General features: G+C 31.7%; 3 protein-coding genes across 4 annotated transcripts; all 3 read left to right on the top strand.

The window, feature by feature from the left end:
* Positions 1-6880: 6880 nt before the first annotated feature.
* Positions 6881-10495, top strand: LOC107938036 (polyadenylate-binding protein 1). Of its 2 annotated transcripts, XM_016871071.2 has the most exons (7): positions 6881-7078; positions 7182-7340; positions 7444-7546; positions 7772-7842; positions 8926-9117; positions 9194-9318; positions 10109-10495. In XM_016871071.2, exons 2-7 carry the CDS (start codon positions 7191-7193, stop codon positions 10152-10154), a joined length of 687 nt encoding a protein of 228 aa, XP_016726560.1. In that variant the 5' UTR covers positions 6881-7078; positions 7182-7190; the 3' UTR covers positions 10155-10495. The 2 variants fall into 2 exon arrangements, with proteins under 2 accessions (XP_016726560.1, XP_040973265.1); XM_041117331.1 differs by having other exon boundaries at positions 6981-7340; positions 7772-7837.
* Positions 10496-12359: 1864 nt separating this feature from the next.
* Positions 12360-16247, top strand: LOC107937987 (mediator of RNA polymerase II transcription subunit 31). The gene is made up of 7 exons (XM_016871008.2): positions 12360-12700; positions 12815-12912; positions 13590-13686; positions 13853-13931; positions 14832-15119; positions 15245-15305; positions 15961-16247. The coding sequence occupies exons 1-6, from the start codon at positions 12654-12656 to the stop codon at positions 15260-15262; spliced, it is 627 nt and encodes a 208-aa protein (XP_016726497.1). The 5' UTR covers positions 12360-12653; the 3' UTR covers positions 15263-15305; positions 15961-16247.
* A 107-nt stretch (positions 16248-16354) lies between these two features.
* LOC107937986 (light-harvesting complex-like protein 3 isotype 1, chloroplastic) lies at positions 16355-17970 on the top strand. Its single transcript, XM_016871007.2, has 3 exons — positions 16355-16901; positions 16986-17123; positions 17524-17970. Exons 1-3 carry the CDS (start codon positions 16553-16555, stop codon positions 17781-17783), a joined length of 747 nt encoding a protein of 248 aa, XP_016726496.1. The 5' UTR covers positions 16355-16552; the 3' UTR covers positions 17784-17970.
* The last annotated feature ends 615 nt before the right edge of the window (positions 17971-18585 follow it).

Below are 18585 nucleotides of genomic sequence, written 5' to 3'. Positions count from 1 at the left end.
AAAATGGTCATCTTCTCAATTAGTTTTTGCCGATTTTTTGTCTCCTCCATAGCTGGGGTTTCTTCAACTTTCAAGCTTCATAATAAGTGATTCCAAGCCCTATTTTTAATGATCTTTACGTTTTTTGAGTCCCGGTAACTTAATTAAGCTTATTCTAGCAATAATTTAACTTAGGGTTCATATTTGGAAAAATACCCATGGCTGAAATTTGTGTATTTTGGTATTTTATGATAGAATATGAGGTTTTAAATTATTTTAAACAACTTATGCTACTCGGTTTTAAGTGAAAACGAGTAAAAGGGCTTAAAATGGGAAAAAATACCAATAGTCATAAGTATATGTTAGAGTGTGATTTTGATATTGCCATAAAAGGGAAAAATGATCAGCATGTTATAAAACATAAGAAAATAGGATGAAGTTTAATTTACGAGCCTTGGGGCAAAAGTGTAAATATGTGAAAGTTTGGGTCAATGACTGTTTTAATAAATGTGAATATTAAATAAGTTAAATTTGCTATTATAGATCAAGAAGAACAAAATTCGGGAGTAGATCGGGGAAAAGAAAAAGTAAAGGACTAAATTGTAAAGTTTAGTCACATTTTGTATCAAGGTAAGTTATAGTAAATAAATGCAATATTCTTTTATTTTACATTATTATTGTCAATTTTTAGCATTTATATATTTATGTTATGAAAATATTTAAAGGCGAATTTAAGGTGAAGTGACAGAGGAAAAGTGTTAGAAAGCCCCGGTTGAACCTTAGGAATGTTAGGATATTAGGGTTGACAGGACAGAACAGAAATGAGTCATGTAAGTCCATATTAGAAATATGGCTTTGGAGACAGGATTGAGCCATGTAAGTCCTTATTATATATGGCATTGGAGACAGGAATAATTCATGTACGTCCATGTCAAAGATATGGCATTGGCAGGATATTGATAGACAGGGACGACCCTAGTGTCCTTAGTATTCCGAGTGGTTCAACGGGTCAGGATACGAGTTAAATTACAGTGAATTAACAGTAAAGGAAAAGTAAATTATACTTATGAAAAAGGAAAAGTCAGGTAAGAAAGAAGGTAAGGGAATAAAGAAGAAGATAGAAATTGAGAAGTAAAGAATTTTATGATGTTAGATGATATTATGCATAATTATCCATTATGTTGAATGTTGTGATTTATTTGCTTGTAAGCTTACTAAGCCTAGTGCTTAGTCTCTTTATTTTCTTCTTCTTATAGTACTTATCTAGTCACTCGGGGATCAAAGGAAACGTCGGAGGCCGATCACACTATCAAAGAAATAACTCGGTATAACTAGACATTTTGTTTTGGGTATGGCATGTATAGAAACTTAGCTACTTTTGGCATAATATGAACAATGAATGATATGTAAATACTTGCTAGTGATTAGCTAATAAAATAGCCAATGATGTACATGTTTATTAATATGTATGATTGAATGATGATTATCATATGAAAATTATGAAAAATGTGAAAGTAACCTAAAAACAGATTCAAGTAACAGAAATGATGTAACTTTGAAAAATCACTAAAAATTGTATAAACATAGTTTGAAGATGAATAATATATGAAATGAAAGCTTATTATGTATATTTTCTTATGGAATAAGAAAAACAGGTAAAGGTATTATATTTTATGAGATATCTGAGTTTTAGGGAAATAGGGTCAGAGCGATTTCTAGATCTCTTATTTCAACTTTGAAAATTCACCATAAATAGTAAAAAACTAATTAGAAGGTGTAATTTATATGGTCAGAATCCTTGTTGAATCTAGTTTTGGGAGAAACAAACGGCTTAGTCATATGAATTTTGTACAGGAAGAAAAATGGTTCGTAGTAAGAAGAGGTCAGTGTAGTCGAGTTTTGAAACAAGGGAACTTTAACTAATAAACTGTACTAATTGGCCAAGTAAAAAATTCTAGAAAAAATTTAGTTGATAGATATATGAGTCTAGTTTCAGGAAAAATTTACGGATCTTAATTTTGAGTTTTGAAACTCGAGAAATGAATTTTTAAGCAACCATGACGCAGAAAAACAGTTTATTCCAAAAATTAAAATAAGTGGTTTAGAGTTGTTTAAAAGGTAAGATAAGTTTAGTAACACCTCAAGCTTGACTCCGGTGACGGTTTCGGGCGTGGGGGTGTTGCAAAATTAAATCCAAGAACTGGGTCCACAAGTTTTACATAACTTCTTTTATCTTCCTTCCTCCAAAACCCATTCCCTTCTCCTACCATACGACCCCCATCATCTCTCATTTTCCCCTCTCCATCCTCTCTTAGCTAGATACTCTTCATTACTAACGCTCTTCGAGTCTGGACTTGTAGAGACAAATTTCAACCCATTTCAGCTACTTCCACACCAAGTGTCATCTTTGCTTCACAGAAGGAGTCGCTATGGTCTAATCTTCCACAAAAAAAACAAAATAACGATATTCGTTCATATTTGAAATTGACATATGACCTTCTTCCAGAAAACAGAATTTGCTTCTTCCTTTTTAAAGGATGCCTTACATCAATTTGGACTCTGATCCTCATAAAATTCCTATTCTCCTTACCCAAATTAAAGCCATCATATTCCAAAAAACCCCCCAAAAAATTCCCTAGTTGAACAGCCAAACTCTCAGAAAATAATCCAATGGGAACATCATGTATTTGAACCCAAAATGGCGTCATAACTAAGGGTACTTGTAGTGGATCCTCTCCCCAATTCAATTTATAAAGAAGCAACAAATGGTTGTTGAAGGTCCAAGGAGAACCCTTAATAACCCTTTCTAGATCCATAATATGAAAAAATTGAAACAAATACCTTTTCTCTCTCAGATATCGGATCTGAACGCCCCAAACAGGGTGCCACAAATTAGCCAAAGTACTCCTCATTGCTGAAAGTGAATGACGCTAGCAGTAAGAAAACAACCCACAGGTTGGAAAATCTCCCATCTTTCTTCTCTATTCAGATCTGGCTATATTTGAATAATTCCATCTTCTTATTCATTAATTGAAAATTGAGCCAATTCGGTTTCCATCTTTGCAGGTCCAATCGCAAACTATGCCTTCTATCAACAATGCACAAAAGATCACAGCCAAGAAGCTCCGCCTCCACAGAACTAAACCAAAAAAAAAACAAATAAAAAAAACCCTAATCACTTTGCCAGAGCGACAAATAGTAGCGTGCCAAGGACAGCAGACCTAAAAATTCTAGTCCACAAGTGTTAGATTTTAATTATTATTGAGTTTTATTTAAGTTGGGGATGTTAATGAAATTTGGCTTGGATAGAGATGGATTCTTGAATAATGAGTTTAGATTGAGTTAGGATTAAGTTAAAAAATTAAGGAATGTGTTGATTCTAGTTGAAAGTTTGTTTAAGAAATTAGTTAAGATTATGTAATAGGGACTCAATTTTTAAAAATAAAAAATTTTGGGTTTGTTAATAAATAATGGTTATAGGAGCTCCTTATACTAAATTTATGAATTTTATTTTAAATTCGACCAGGTAAATCGTGATATATGAGCTTTTTAGACATTAGGAATTTTGAAAGAATAAATTGTAACAAATGCATTCATGTTTAAATTATCATACATTATTTTCGAATCGTGTAATTAATGAGTTTTTGTATTTGGATTTAATTTCATAGCTAAAGAAGACATAGGACTGTCTTAAAACAAAAGGAAAAGCTAAAGTTGTTGACGAATAATCGTTTTTGGTTTATACTTCTATAATTCATTTTCAATAACTTATTTATAAATTAACTAGTCACTATAGATGCATATGAAATAAATACCGAGGTAACAATAAAAAACTTGAAATTAATTGATGGTGCTTAATATATATATACACGTATATACTTGATAGATACAAGTATTTGTTCTTGACACCATGTTGATATTAGTTATATTGATAATAATAACAATCATGTCCCGTTAAATGATGTTAGATGCAGTTCAATTATAGTTGGGTAATCCGAAATGACAAAATAAACAGTACGGACAAATATTAAAAACCATTATTCCCAAACAACCCGAGATGATAGAATAAACAAATACTAAAAATCATTATTGTCGGGCAATCCAAGATAGCAAAATAAATCAATCTCAATTCTCAGAGAATCGTGAATCATTCGTTATACAAATTCGAGTATTTGTTTTAATGTCTATTATATTATCAGATAACAGAGACCGAAATTAATAAGTAATAAAAGTGATGATAAATGACTTGTTGGATATTGAATACATAATTATAAGAAATTTTAAAACGTTGAATAAATATTGAATGAAAAAATGTGGAGAAATTAAATGATTATCATGATGAAAAAGAAAAAAGAAAAAAGAAAAAAGAAAAAAGAAAAAAAGAGAGTAATATAGTAGAATTTGATGTTTGTTTTGTATATTTGATTTACCTCAATATTATTGTATTGAATTTGAATTGTATTAGCACTATTAAGTATTCAATATTCAGTGTATGGTTATGTTTGTTTTCATGTGCAAGTCTCAGACGAGAGTTGTCGTAGAATATAAATTGTAAAGCATTCCACTCGACAACTCAACTCAGAAATCAATTTGTTGTCTACTTGTACGTATATTTCTGTTTTTGGTTTTTGGCATGTACCTAGGTTGATTTTTGGTTTGTAGTTTTAGGTTGATATTTCAGTGTATTAAGTGTTTGTCGGATTTCATTTTGTGATTAGTAGATAATTGTGTTAGGTAATATGAGGTTTGCTATGCAAAGTATTTAGCTAGGCATGGATTGCTATGATTGGAAGATGTTAAGTTGTATCTCCATGTGCCAATTTGAGGATTAAGTATTGGTGAAATGTTAAGATAAGTTTTAGGTATAAACAGGAATGGTTTAAAAACGCGTGGTTTAGGTTAGATTGCCATTTAGCCTCAAGACAAAAAGATCATATCTCAAAGATCGTTTAAATAAAATTTAACTTATTGTTAAATCTAAAGCTTGATGTCTCAAGACTTACTAAGCTAGTCTCAAGACAACTTCATTTATGTCCTGAGATAGAGTGGCCTTTGCCTTGAGACAAGAACTCATTGAAGCTAAAATAAGAAAACATGTGAGGTTGGTATCAATACCCGATCTCGAGGCATAAAAGGCATTGCCTCGAGACACAAATTTTAGTGTCTCAAGACATATTAACATCAAAATTAAAATTTTCAAAAAAAAATTAGACCCTGTCTCAAAACACTATATTGAAATTTGACAATTGAGTTGGATTGGAGTCCTAACTTTAAATTTGACACTTCATAACCCCGTAATATGATTAATTGAATTCTAAAAATGATGAATGCATACATGTGAGTATGATAAATGTTTAAATTGAATTGACTTATAATTATGAATTAAAATTTGTGGTTATGTAATAAGATAGTCTAAAATGCTTTTGCAACATAATATGACATCACACATTCGGATCGAGTGTGGGGTGTTACAGGTTAACTTGTTGCAGGTCGTAGTTATCAAGCACTTTACCTCATAGATACAGATGGTAAAGTGACAAGTTATCAACTAAGAACACTATTGGAGTCGATGTGAGATACTTAGAAACACTATATTTTGGGATTACATAGGTCCACTTAATGTGACATGGCACTTAGCAAGGATGAGATTAGGTTTCTAAAAAGACCAAGTTTCATCAAATTCTACCTTAAAGCATTAGGTGTATACTTAGGGATGGCAGCGAGGTGAGGCAGATTTTTGCCCGCCTCGACCCGACACCAACTCTTAAGAAAAAATTTTGCCATAAAACCAAAATTTAATAAGAGACAACTCCGACCAACTCAACCCAAATTTTAATTCAATTTTTTTTCTATTTTGAAGCAGATAAGATTATATATTTTTTAATTGTTTTATTTTTATTTATCTTGACGTGAGTTTTTTTTTTGAGTTTAGACTTAAAACTTAATAAATATGTATATTGAAAGCAATATATATATCAAAGGCATTTTTGTATATATCTTGGCAACATGGATTTACCTCAAACCCGATTGAACTATTTTTCTAATTTTACTTGCTTTGACCCCCACCTCAAATCCGATTTTTCAAAAAAATAATTTGACCCTTACAAATCGAGTCGTGTTAGAATCCATCGAATTTGGATCTTTTTGCCATCCTTATCAATTCTAGGTGATATAATGAGGGTCAGACTTGAATGTATAATTAGGTCATCCATAGTCGCCCAATTATTAATAAGTTTCTTTTTTGTCACTCAATTATGAAAAGTTACAAAATGGTCACCCAACTATTCGATTTTGTATTTTTTGGTCACTTGTCATTAAATTGCTAATGAGAATATGATGTGTCAGTTTTTAAAATATGCATAATAGCAATTTTAATTCTCAACATTTATACATTGTGTCAATTTAGTCTTGGTTCTAAAAAATTTAACCTTGACATTTACGCATTGTGTAATATGGTTTTTTTGGAGTTTTGCTTTTTTTTCACCCTTTCACCGGAAAAGCCAAAAAAAAAATTATCAGCTAATTTTGATTGAAAATATATAAAAAATGGAAACATCAAAAAATTCAAAAACCCTTAATATCACAAAGAAAAAAATGTAAAAAAAAATATTAAATTACACAATATGTAAATGTTGAAAGTTAATTTTTTTTAGATTCAAGACTAAATTGATAAAAATATATAAATGTTTATGATTAAAGTTACTATTATGCTAATTTTATATATTGTCTTTTATCTTCTTTTTAATAATTTAATAACTTATAATAAAAATAATTAAATAATTAAATGACTATTTTATAATTTTTTATAAATTAATAAGAGAAAAACAAATTTATTTTAGTACGGGTGTTAGTTTACCCGTATAATTTCCGTATAAGTAATATGCATATCATGTCTTTATCTAACAAAAGCTAAAAATTGATAAACTATAAGAAGAGGTCGGAGACAATGGACTCTAGGATTGGGCCTCATGAAAGTGAAAGCCCAAACCTACCCTCAATGATTACTGAAAACTACTAAATTTACCTTCTTTCGCCATTATCATCCGTCGATCTTCGTATCGAAAATTAATCGAAGGCACACGCCGGCGCAGAATCTCAGGTTCACCGTTGTTTTCTTTAATTTCTTTTAATTCCATTGAAAAAACAAAAAACCTAAATTCAAAACCCTAATTTGACAAACTTTCACTGTCAACATCCAAAAGAGGGAGAGAATGGAGCAACATGAAGAGCAAGAGCACGAGGTGTACGGAGGGGAGATTCCTGATGAGGAAGGAGAGATGGACGCTGACATGTCTGGTGGAGCTGAAGATTACGAAGGCAACGAACATGATCTTGAGCAAGATCCTAATTCCAACTCCAAGGTCAGTCCCTTGTTTCTTGATTTTCTTTTTTTATAAATTTTAGCTTTAGCTGAGCTTTTTGTCTAATCAAAAGCGCTTTTTATTAAAATAATAATAATTTTAGGATTTGGAGGACATGAAAAAGAGACTTAAAGAGATCGAGGATGAGGCCGGAGCTTTACGTGAAATGCAAGCTAAAGTCGAGAAGGAAATGGGCGCTGTCCAAGGTTTTTTTATCTGAATTTTTGGTTTTTTTTTTAACAACTTCGACACAAATTGATGAAAAAATTAACTTGTTAAGTTTGAAAATAAAATTGAGCTTCTCTGTTATAGATTTGAATGTTTATTTTTGGATTATGGAATATTGTGTGTGTGAATTGTTATGTCTAATGAACTGTTATTTCTAATAAACTGATTTGGTTTTACTTTCATTTTCTTGGATACATATGAAGATTCCTCAGGTACTTCTGCAACTCAAGCTGAAAAGGAGGAAGTCGATTCGCGCTCGATATATGTTGGTAATGTGAGGTTTATCAACCCTTTCCAATGTCTTTTTAAATTCTGAATCTTCTTTATTTGTTTATTTGGCTAAATCGTGACGATTACCTTATCTGCTATCTAATTAATGTCTTGATGAATGATGATGAGATTTACTTATAAGCAAAGCTGAAATTATGAGTCTGCTTTAAGTGTGACTAATAAGGATGTAGGATGAGTTTTACCAGTTTGATCCCTTCAACCTAATTTGGTTTTATGCTTGAGCATATTGTATGCTTGAAATGCTTTGTTATGCTATATTGCTTTAACTCTTTACTTCTTTTGAAGAACCCATCTCCATCATTCGTGTCCAACAGATGAATATGGGGATGTGACCTTCATGGATCCTCTAAACACATGGAAAACTAGAAAAATCTGATTGTATCTGTGTTGGACACATACCTTTATCCGATACTCACACCCAAGTTCAAGTAACATAGTTGTTATGTGCATATCCATGGATAATATGACAAGTGATAAACGTACCATAGAGGCCTTTGTACTAAGAGTCGATTTGCATTTTATCCCCTCTACTAAAAAAAGGGGCATATTAGTCATTGTACGTTAAATCAAAGAGCAAACTGGTCCTTCTGTTAAAAATTCCATCCTTTTTTACTGTTAAAACTGGACCCTGAATGTCAGCATGAGGTACACTTGACATGTCACATATAAATGTCTAGTTATTTTGTTAGCCACGCTAGTTTTTAATAGTAGAAATGGATGGAATTTTTAACAAAATGGACCAGTTTGCTCTTTGATCTAATAGACAATGATTAATTTGCCCTTTTTTTTAGTAAAGGGGTCAAAACGTAATCTGACTCCTAGTACATGGACCTCCATGGTATTTTACCTATAACAAGTCAATGTGATTTAAACAAATTTGACCGATATGAACTTATTTTGAGGAATACTGATGCTGCTTTTCATATGCTGTTTTATGTTGTTTGGCTTTTTTTGGGCAACTTCTGGATTGTTGAGGTGTACAATTAATAAATGATTCCGATGTAACGAAGTGTAACTCAATGTGCGCTAACCCTTTGTTTCTTTCTATATATCGTTTTAACAACAGGTAGACTACTCATGTACACCCGAGGAAGTTCAGCAGCATTTCCAATCCTGTGGAACAGTTAACAGAGTGACAATTTTGACCGACAAGTTTGGTCAACCTAAAGGATTCGCCTACGTTGAATTTGTTGAAATTGACGCTGTTCAAAATGCTCTGTTGTTAAATGAAACAGAATTGCATGGTCGTCAGTTGAAGGTTTATAACTTGATTTGGATTATTACTTCATTAACTAAACTGCATGTTGATAAAAGTGTGTTTGGTTTGCTCACAGGTCTCTGCGAAGAGGACAAATGTTCCTGGAATGAAACAATATCGAGGAAGGCGACCCAACCCATATTTCCGCTCCCGAAGACCTTTTATGCCTAGTCCTGTTTTCTATCCTCCTTATAGCTATGGGTAAGCGTGGAAATATGTTTCTTGTTTGGTTGTCGCATAAGAAAAAAGATAACTTGATATGTTCAGTAACTCTGCATATCTTTTTTAGCTAGTGTTGTTGGTTTTTCTATAACCCTCTGTTTTTTCCGGATGAGATGCATGGAAGTGAAACAATCTCCCGTTGCTCAGAAATTATGCCTATTATGATCTCTGCTATCCTGCATTTTCTATGCCTCTAATGTTTAAGCTTTAAGCTTTTTTGCTATAGGGGTTCCAAACCACCTTCCTGACAGTAATTTGATTTGGTTGGTGTCTAGCATTTAGAATCTTCTATCTGATCTTCGTAATTGTTGAAGGGGCTGATTCCTTCGGGATAAATCTTCGAAATGTCATCTTCCGGGAAGCCGGCCAAACCCCCAGTGATGGTAAGATATTTTTCCTGTGTTGGGGTTTTGTCTCCCTCTTCTGCTAAGAGCACTGTAGGGTTCATGGAGGGAAACACCTCGGTTGGTGGAGATACGACCTGCAAAGCTCAGAGGAGAGGTATCAATATAATGAGTAACAATAATTATATCAGTCACCTATCTGTGGGAGGATTCGAACCAACCTAAGTGAGGGATATAAGCCGCATACTTTCAAGTGTGGTACCACTTGAGCTTGGCTGTTGGACGGATGACACTTCGAAGATTTTTCCTGAAAAAAGTTACTCTGCTCAACAGTAATCTGTTGAGACTTGAAAGAATTGAATGCGATTTTTTCCTCTTGATAACCTTGTTATTGAATATATCAACTTTGTTAACCTCATTTTCAGGAGGGTTCCAAGGTTCAGGCGGCCAACCAGATACAGGCCATATTAGGATGGATCTCACGTTGTTGGATGTTGCAAAATTTGAGAAGAGCATTACTTCTAGTTTATAATGGTCGTAGCGTTGTTATGTAACACGGAGGGAGAAAGTCGAACTGCGATTTACTTACCGAAGGGCAAATATGCAACATGGAGGGAGCCGTTCATTTGACCTTGCATATGATTTGATTCAACAGGGAGAAATGAGGCAAATATGCAAATGTTGTAGTGAAATATTTCGAAATTTTTTAATTTTCTGGGTGTTGATGAGTTTATGTTGGAGATTCTTGTTTGCTAAAGTAACACGACTTTCGCATAGATATTATAAATGCAGGGAAAGGTTAGCAGTTTGCAGTTGCTTGTTGCTATAGTTTCCAGATGAATTACTGCAAGTTGAGGGCTTTTAAGGGATAAAACGCTTTTGGGGCTCTAAATATGTGCCTCAAAATTTGTCTTAGCTCCTCAATCTTTTTGCCATTGGCTAATTCAAGTTTTTTTTTTTTTTTTAGTTTTGGAAAAAGATATATGTTTTTTAATTTAAATTTTTATAATTTAATATGTTTTTATTAAATTTAAGAGTAAATATTTTTAATATTTTTATTTTTATATTATTATATGTTTAATTCTTATATGATATAAATATATAGTATAAAAAATTTTAAAAAAAATGAGTCTGGCAGACTTGAGTTGGATTTAGTTTTTTTGAAAGTTTATTTTTTAGATAATATTTTGGCATAATGATGAATTTAGCTTTTGATGTTTATATTTTTTTTTATCAATTTAGTCATTATTATTATTTTTAACTAAATTTATCCATTAATCGTTGAAAAAGAATTTGGCATAATGATGTTGGTTAGCAATCTGTATAACAGTTCACATGTAATTTATGTTGACGTAACACTATATCTTATATTCTATGTCAAATAACTTAAATTTCATAAAATATTCAAAAATTAAAAAAAAAAGAATTTTAATCAATATATAGAAAGTTGATATTTTAAAAAAAAAAACATGAGTTACTTGTGAATTACCATATAGGTTTTCATGTTTAGAAATTTAATTTTTTTAGTTAGTATTTCTAATAAAAAAACAATCCGACTCTTTTTAAAAAGTTGAATGTCAAATTCAACCAATTTTATAACGTTGAGGGCAAATTTTAGTTAAAATAATAATAAAGACTAAATTGACAAAAAAATATAAATTTTAAGAGCTAATTTTATCTTTGTATCAATATTTTTGTTCGAACTTTCTTTTTAAAGCGTTAGTATTATTTCAAACTTGAGAGGATAATTTAAGGTTGGTTTGGAGTGGAGTGTAAAAACAACCGTGATGGTGAAATTAGATATTATAACAATACTATAATATGAGACAAAAAATAATCTAAACGTACGATACCCCGCCTATCCAAACTCACCAGTAATTGAATTAAGTGAAACACTTTAACTAAATTGATTTAAATAATAATAATTATTTCATTTAAAAAATAATTTTTTATGCAAATCTTAAACTACTCAACTCACGTTATGATTGTTACAAGAGCAACTGTATTAACTAGATAATAATAATATAATTTCTATTAATTTTGTTGACACTGTTACAGCAATAATAGTTCTTAAAACAGATAAAAAGGGTAAATTCCACCGACAATATTTAAACTTTATTTAAAATTTCGTAATAATCATTAATGATATTAAGATTACTATACATTAACTCAAAGGGTTAATAACTAGTTTGTCCCATAAAATTTATTGAAATATTATTTTAATACATTTAGCATTTTTCTTATCAATAATTTTAAAAAATTAGAAAAATCTAAAATTATCATAAATTATTAATAATCTTAAAATTATAATTTTTGAAATTATAACTAAATATTTTTATAATTATTTTAAAAATATGAATTTAAGTTTTTTATTAGAATTTTTTGATACTTTTAGAATTATTATTAAAACAAATTATTAATGTATTCAAATGATATTTTAACAATAATTCAAGGATCAAATTAGTTAGTAATCCTTTCGATTAACGTGTCACACTATCGTAGTAACATAAGTTAATGAACCAGTGATTAAAATGTAATAATCTGATACCGTTATTACTTACTACATAATTTCGAAAGTTTAGTTAAATGACCAAAATGTAATTTTAAACAAAATTAGGGACTGTTGATAAAGTTTAGCCTAAAAAATAATATAATTTGTTAATACGTAATGGGCTTGGACCGATCAGACTTTACTTGACAAATTCCTTAAAAGGGAACCATTGTTCCTCCCTTTGCTTCGCTCCAATCTCCGATTCCCTCCGAATCCAGTTTTTAAGCCATTTTGTTTGTATTGAAACTGTTGAATTTCTAAGATTTCATTGTTTTGTTATATCTAGGGTTGGGGTTTTGAAATCATTGAGAGATTCATTGAACTTCACTATATGGCACTGATCGACTGATCAACCGTAGCTAAAATTGAATCACCGCCTTTTCTCCGTTTTTCATATTTGAGTGAAGGTTGTTGTATCAATGGCTTCCACTAAAGAAAGTGATAACACTTCCGATACTCCTTCCTCGTAAGCTTATATCTCTTTTGCTTTCATTTCCTCGTCTCGTTTAACAGAATTTGTGAGAGGAATATGTAACATTACCTGCTTCTTCTTTTTTGGAATAAATGGATGATTTTTTAGGCCCAAAAACGTGTACAAGGATCCAGACGATGGGCGGCAACGATTCTTACTCGAATTGGAGTTCGTGCAGTGCCTTGCCAACCCTACTTATATCCACTGTAAGTGCCCAATTCCTTGTAAATTAGGGTTAACCTGCGAAATTTGTCAAAACGGAGTTCTTTTGCTGTTTGTGTTGTTAAATTCATCAAAGGAGAAGAATTTTTATCAACTTTATATATATATAGAAAAAGAACCCTAGACATATCAATTATGATTCGAACTCCTGACCTGATCATCCCGCACCCAAAACAATTTGACCCAGCTCACCCGATTGATAGGTCGAATGCAACCTGAACTAATGCTTGACCTCATTCCCACATTGGATAGATTTGGCTGTTCATTGTGTCAAAATTTAGTTAATCTTATTCATTAATTGTGTTGTTGACTTGTCTATGCTTCATTCTTTTTTAACTTCTTTCAGCTTGAACCCAAAATTGAACTCACACAAAATGACTCTAAAATTTTAAAATCAGAATGGACTTGATCCAGATTGACTCAACTCAAAACCAAGCCAACCCACCAATTGTCAGGTCAAATGCAACCTGAATTAATACTCAAACACGCCGACACATTGGGTAGATTTGGCTGTTCATTGTGTCAAAATTTAATTAATCTTATTCATTAGATGTATTTTTGTCTATGCTTCATTCTTTTTTACTTGTTTTGTATTCATTTGTTCATTTCAGAAAATGGATGCATTCTTCATTGATAATTGCTCATTAAATTTGTGATGTAGATTTGGCTCAAAACCGCTATTTTGAAGATGAGGCATTCATTGGATACTTGAAATATCTTCAATACTGGCAACGACCGGAGTACATAAAATTTATCATGTCAGCAACTTGAAAGCTCTCCTCGTGATACTTTAGGCTTGAATTCCTTTAAACTAAAATACGTTTTACTACATGATAAATGATGAGTAATAGCTCCATAATTTATAGCTTCCTCTTTTGGGGTTTTTTATGTGACACATGAACTTAAGAAAAAAGATGATTGCAGGTATCCTCATTGTCTATATTTCCTTGAACTTCTTCAAAATGCAAATTTCCGAAATGCAATGGCACATCCTGCCAACAAGGTTAAGCTCTAATGCTTCTTGCTCATGCTGTTAGCCTAATAATTGTTATCACATTGAAATTCATGTTTGTATGTTTGTATTAAAGGTCTTAGGGGTCCCCTAGTTAAGACCATGAGCTCATGCAAAAAAAGAAAAAAGATTATTATTGACCTGATGCTGACAGTGATAATCATAAAGTAATGCAGTTGTTTTTATAAGGCTCTAAAGTTATTTTTCGTTATATGCTTTGCATCAAACAAGTTGTAGATGTTAAGAGGGATATTTTAGTAAAAAGACCTCTCTAGTCTCTCTCTCAATTTCGAAATTCAATTTCAAAATTGAGCAAATTGGTCCCTTTAAAAGAAACTAGAGCAATTTAATCCCTGTCAATTCGAAGATGATCAATTAAGGACAATTAATCACGGCGTTAATTTTTTCTTCCAATTGTACATAATTTTGATTGCTATAATAACAAATTTAGCATTTAAAGTTTACACATTCTGTTAATTTGGTAATGATTTAACAAATTTAGCTTGTAATATTTATGTAAATGTTGAGGTTAAATTTATTGAATTTTTTAAAATCTAGACCAAATTGACAAAACATGTCAAGAGCTATATTTGTTGTTATACCAATCAATGTACAATTGACCAAAGACATTAATGTTGTGATTAATTGTCCTTAATTGCTCACTTTTGAAATTGAGAGATTAAATTGCTACAATTTTTTTGAGAGGGACCAGTTTTCTCAATTTCAAAATTGAGAAAGACTGTAGAGGTTTTTTTACTGGATATTTTCTGGTATAACACAACAGTATAATTTGATTTAACTGGATATTGTCTAGTAAACCATATGCACAATAAAAATTTAATATGTACTACTTTTGGGATGTCTTTTCATTTTTGCACCAAAATTTTATAGGAAGTGGCACACAGACAGCAATTTTTCTTCTGGAAGAACTACCGAAACAATCGGTTGAAATTCATTTTGCCTAAGCCTCCTCCCGAAGAAGTTCCTACACCTGCACCCCCGCCTCCTGCTAGTGCTCCACCTCAGCAGTCTTTGCCTGCTAGCAATATTGCTATGACTACTGCTCCTCCAGCTCCTGCTTCAACTCATTCTCCAATGCCTTATGGTCTTCCCTCTGGATCTGCTCTTGCAAAAAATGATATGAGGAATACTGGAATCGATCGAAGAAAAAGGAAGCATGTAAGTTTGTACCTCCAAAATTCTTAACTTATTTTCATTTGAGAACTTTTAATGAATAAATGCATATTATATATATAGGACCTTAAAGACCCTGATTCTGATGAATATCACTTTGATTATCACAGGAAAGAAGCTTAAATTGACTAACCATCTATGTTGAAAGTAACAGGATGTATATTTCATGAGGTAACAGTCTTATGTTCTTATATTTCATAAAGTCAAAGCCCTACTATACTGATTAATATATAAATTATGTTTTAGTGACTTTTAACATTCACATTAGCTATTATGAACTTTTGGTAAAAGTACCATGAAGGCCCTTGTACTAGGAGTGAGATTGCATTTTGCCTCCTCTACTCAAAAAATGGGCAAATTAGTCCCTGTATGTAAGATTAAAGAGCAAATGGGTCATTCTATAAAAAATTTCATCTATTTCTACTATTAAAAATTGCCCCATGTACATCAGCACGAAGTATACACTACACGTAATTGTTTAGTTATTTCGTTAGCCACTCCAATTTTTAACAATAGAAATGGATAAATTTTTTAAAAAAAAAGGATCAGTTTGCACTTTGATCTAATGTAAATGGAGTAATTTACTTATTTTTTTAGTAAAGGGAGCAAAATATAATTTGACTCCTAGTACAGAGGTCTTCATGGTACTTTTACCTGAACTTTTACATTACACCAAGGGCTTGTCACTATGTATGCTTGATTTCTGCGATATATTGACACTGATCAATGTTCAAGTGAAATGCAGAAGGCTATTTGTTATATCCCTGCTTTTGCTGCTGTTGGTATTATCACATCAGATCTGTAATAACATAGAACCATTGTGCAGGTTCATTGACCATTACTCGGGGAGCCATTTGCGGATGAACAGTAACACATAGGAAACGGTGGAATCATCTTATTATTATGGCATTATTGTTAGAGATCATCGCTATACCACCGTAAAAGACTGATTTAGTATTGGGGTAGCCATCGGCATTTAAATCCTTTTCGATTTATTTTGTAGTGGTTACCACAAAGTATAAACCATGATGCTAGATTGAATTTTTAGTGCCCTTTATCATGCCTTTTAAAAGCTACTATTATTGTTTAAATGCATTGCTTCTTATCATGCCATTGAAAGCTTTGAAGATCATTTCAACTATTACTAAATCAAATATAATTTCGCTTATACATATTATATTTTGACTGGATAAAGTCATTACCCTATTAGAGCAAAAATAGACAAAAAAAAAAGAAAAAAAAAGAAAAAAGGTAAAATAAAACAAAAACATTCCCATAACTCTTCTGACAGAAAATTATGGAAAGATGATATTGCTTTTTTGTGAAAGTATGGGCAGGTTGTCTACTTTTTCCCCCCACAAGAGCTTCTGAGAACATCAAAGAAGCAAAGTGGGGAAAAACATTATCTTAGAACAACAATGGCTTCCATTGCCATATCTGCTTCCTTACAAAAAGCGTGCAGTTCACATCATGTTGCCAAGAAGCAACATGCACAAACCAAACCAGCTTATTCTCTAGGGACAAAGCAAGCTATCGATGCTGTCACCATTGATGTTGAAGGTCAGAAAGGCTTTAAAATCGACGAAAAAGATCAACCATCTCCACAAATTAATAACTCAGAGGGTCTTGAAGATAAGTCGGCGAACAAGTTAGAGATTGAATCCTCTGCTCGGAAGTTCAGTGACGAACGGTGGAAGAATGGGACATGGGATTTGAATATGTTTGTTAGAAATGGTAGGATGGATTGGGATAGTGTGATTGTTGCAGGTAAGCTTTTCCATTAATATTTGTTACTGATTTTGATATGTTTACGAGACTCCATTAATGCAAGCTTTTTGCTGGTTTTTATAGAAGCAAAGAGGAGAAAATACTTGGAGATGTACACAGAAACTTGTTCAAACCAAGAACCAGTCCAGTTTAGAAGCTCAATCGTACCCTGGTGGGCATGGTTCATGAGAACTTATCTTCCAGAGGCTGAATTGCTCAATGGTATTTTTGTTGATAAAAGTATCTTGGAGGCTTGTACTTTGAGTTAGATTGCATTTTACCTATTTTTTAAAAATGGACAAATTAATCCTTTTACATTAGATTAGATAGCTTGACTGACGAAATAATCAGACAGATATATGTAGGATACCACATGTACCTTACGTTAACATGGGACCAACTTTTAACAGAAAACATCTGGATAGAATTTTTAACAGAAAAACTAATTTTCTTTTTGATTTAACTTATTAAGATTAATTTATCCATTTTTTTGAGTAGAAGGGACAAAATGCAATCGATCTCCTAGTACAATTACCTTTATTGTACTTTCACCTATTTTTGTTACTTTTTTCGAAGTTATATAATCATCCCTCTTCATCTTCTTCCACTGATATCATTGCAGGTCGAGCTGCGATGATAGGGTTCTTCTCCGCATATGTCGTGGACGGTTTAACGGGGATGGATTTAATCGGCCAAACAGGCAACTTCATTTGCAAAACAGCATTGTTTATGACAGTGATTGGTATCGTTTTATTGAGGAAAACCCGAGATTTTGATAACCTGAGGAAGCTTGCTGATGAAGTTACTTACTACGATAAACAATGGCAAGCGTCCTGGAAAGATGAAACTGCAAGTTCTTCAGACAAAACTGGAAACTCTTAAAATAGTTTACAAATAATTTGGTTAAATGTTTATTTTGTGATTGCCAAATTTGATATGATTTGCAGCCAGAGATGCTTATTTGTTATAAATGGGAATTATGGGAGTTTTAGTTTGGTTGCTTAAAATGTTGTAAAACAGCTTTTATTTGGTTAAGTTTCTATCCATAACTTTTTAACTTTTCTTTTTATGCAATCAGTGTCTGCATTGTGATTTAATCTTTTGACTTTTTAAAAACAGTCAAATCTTTTTCTTATGTGTGAAAACATGTACAGTACAAATAACTTAAAAATTATAAAAAAAATAATAATATAAAATATACAAAATTTTAACATTTTATTTAACATTTTTGTTAACAAAATAACAATATCAAATTTAGCTAAAATAAATAAAGGCAGAATTGATAAAAATATAAACATTAAAAAGTTTAAATTTGTTATTGTGTCAAAAAATACTATAATAATACAAAATTTGAATCTAGATTACAACCAATTAGATGGCTCAAGTTGGTTTTGGATCAAACCAACTTAAATTGGATCATTTTGAATTAGGTCATTTTGGGTTCGGGTCCTTCAATTTGAATTATTTCGATTATTTGTTTAGGTGGTTTAAATTATTTTAGGTTTAAATATTTTTTATTCAAATGAGCCTTGGATCCTATTAAATGGGAAATTTGCTTAACCCCTCTCAAAAATTATTAATTTTTGGTGCGCTTCAAGTCTATTTTATTGTCCATTCGAGGTTCAAAGCTACCTATCCTAATAATATTATTTTCAATGTTCAAAAATGTGACGCTAGGCGCAAA

The sequence above is a fragment of the Gossypium hirsutum genome, chromosome A07 (assembly GCF_007990345.1).
Source record: "Gossypium hirsutum isolate 1008001.06 chromosome A07, Gossypium_hirsutum_v2.1, whole genome shotgun sequence".
NCBI lineage: Eukaryota > Viridiplantae > Streptophyta > Magnoliopsida > Malvales > Malvaceae > Gossypium > Gossypium hirsutum.
Note: the sequence above shows the minus strand (reverse complement) of the source record. Positions and strands in the feature narration are given on the sequence as shown.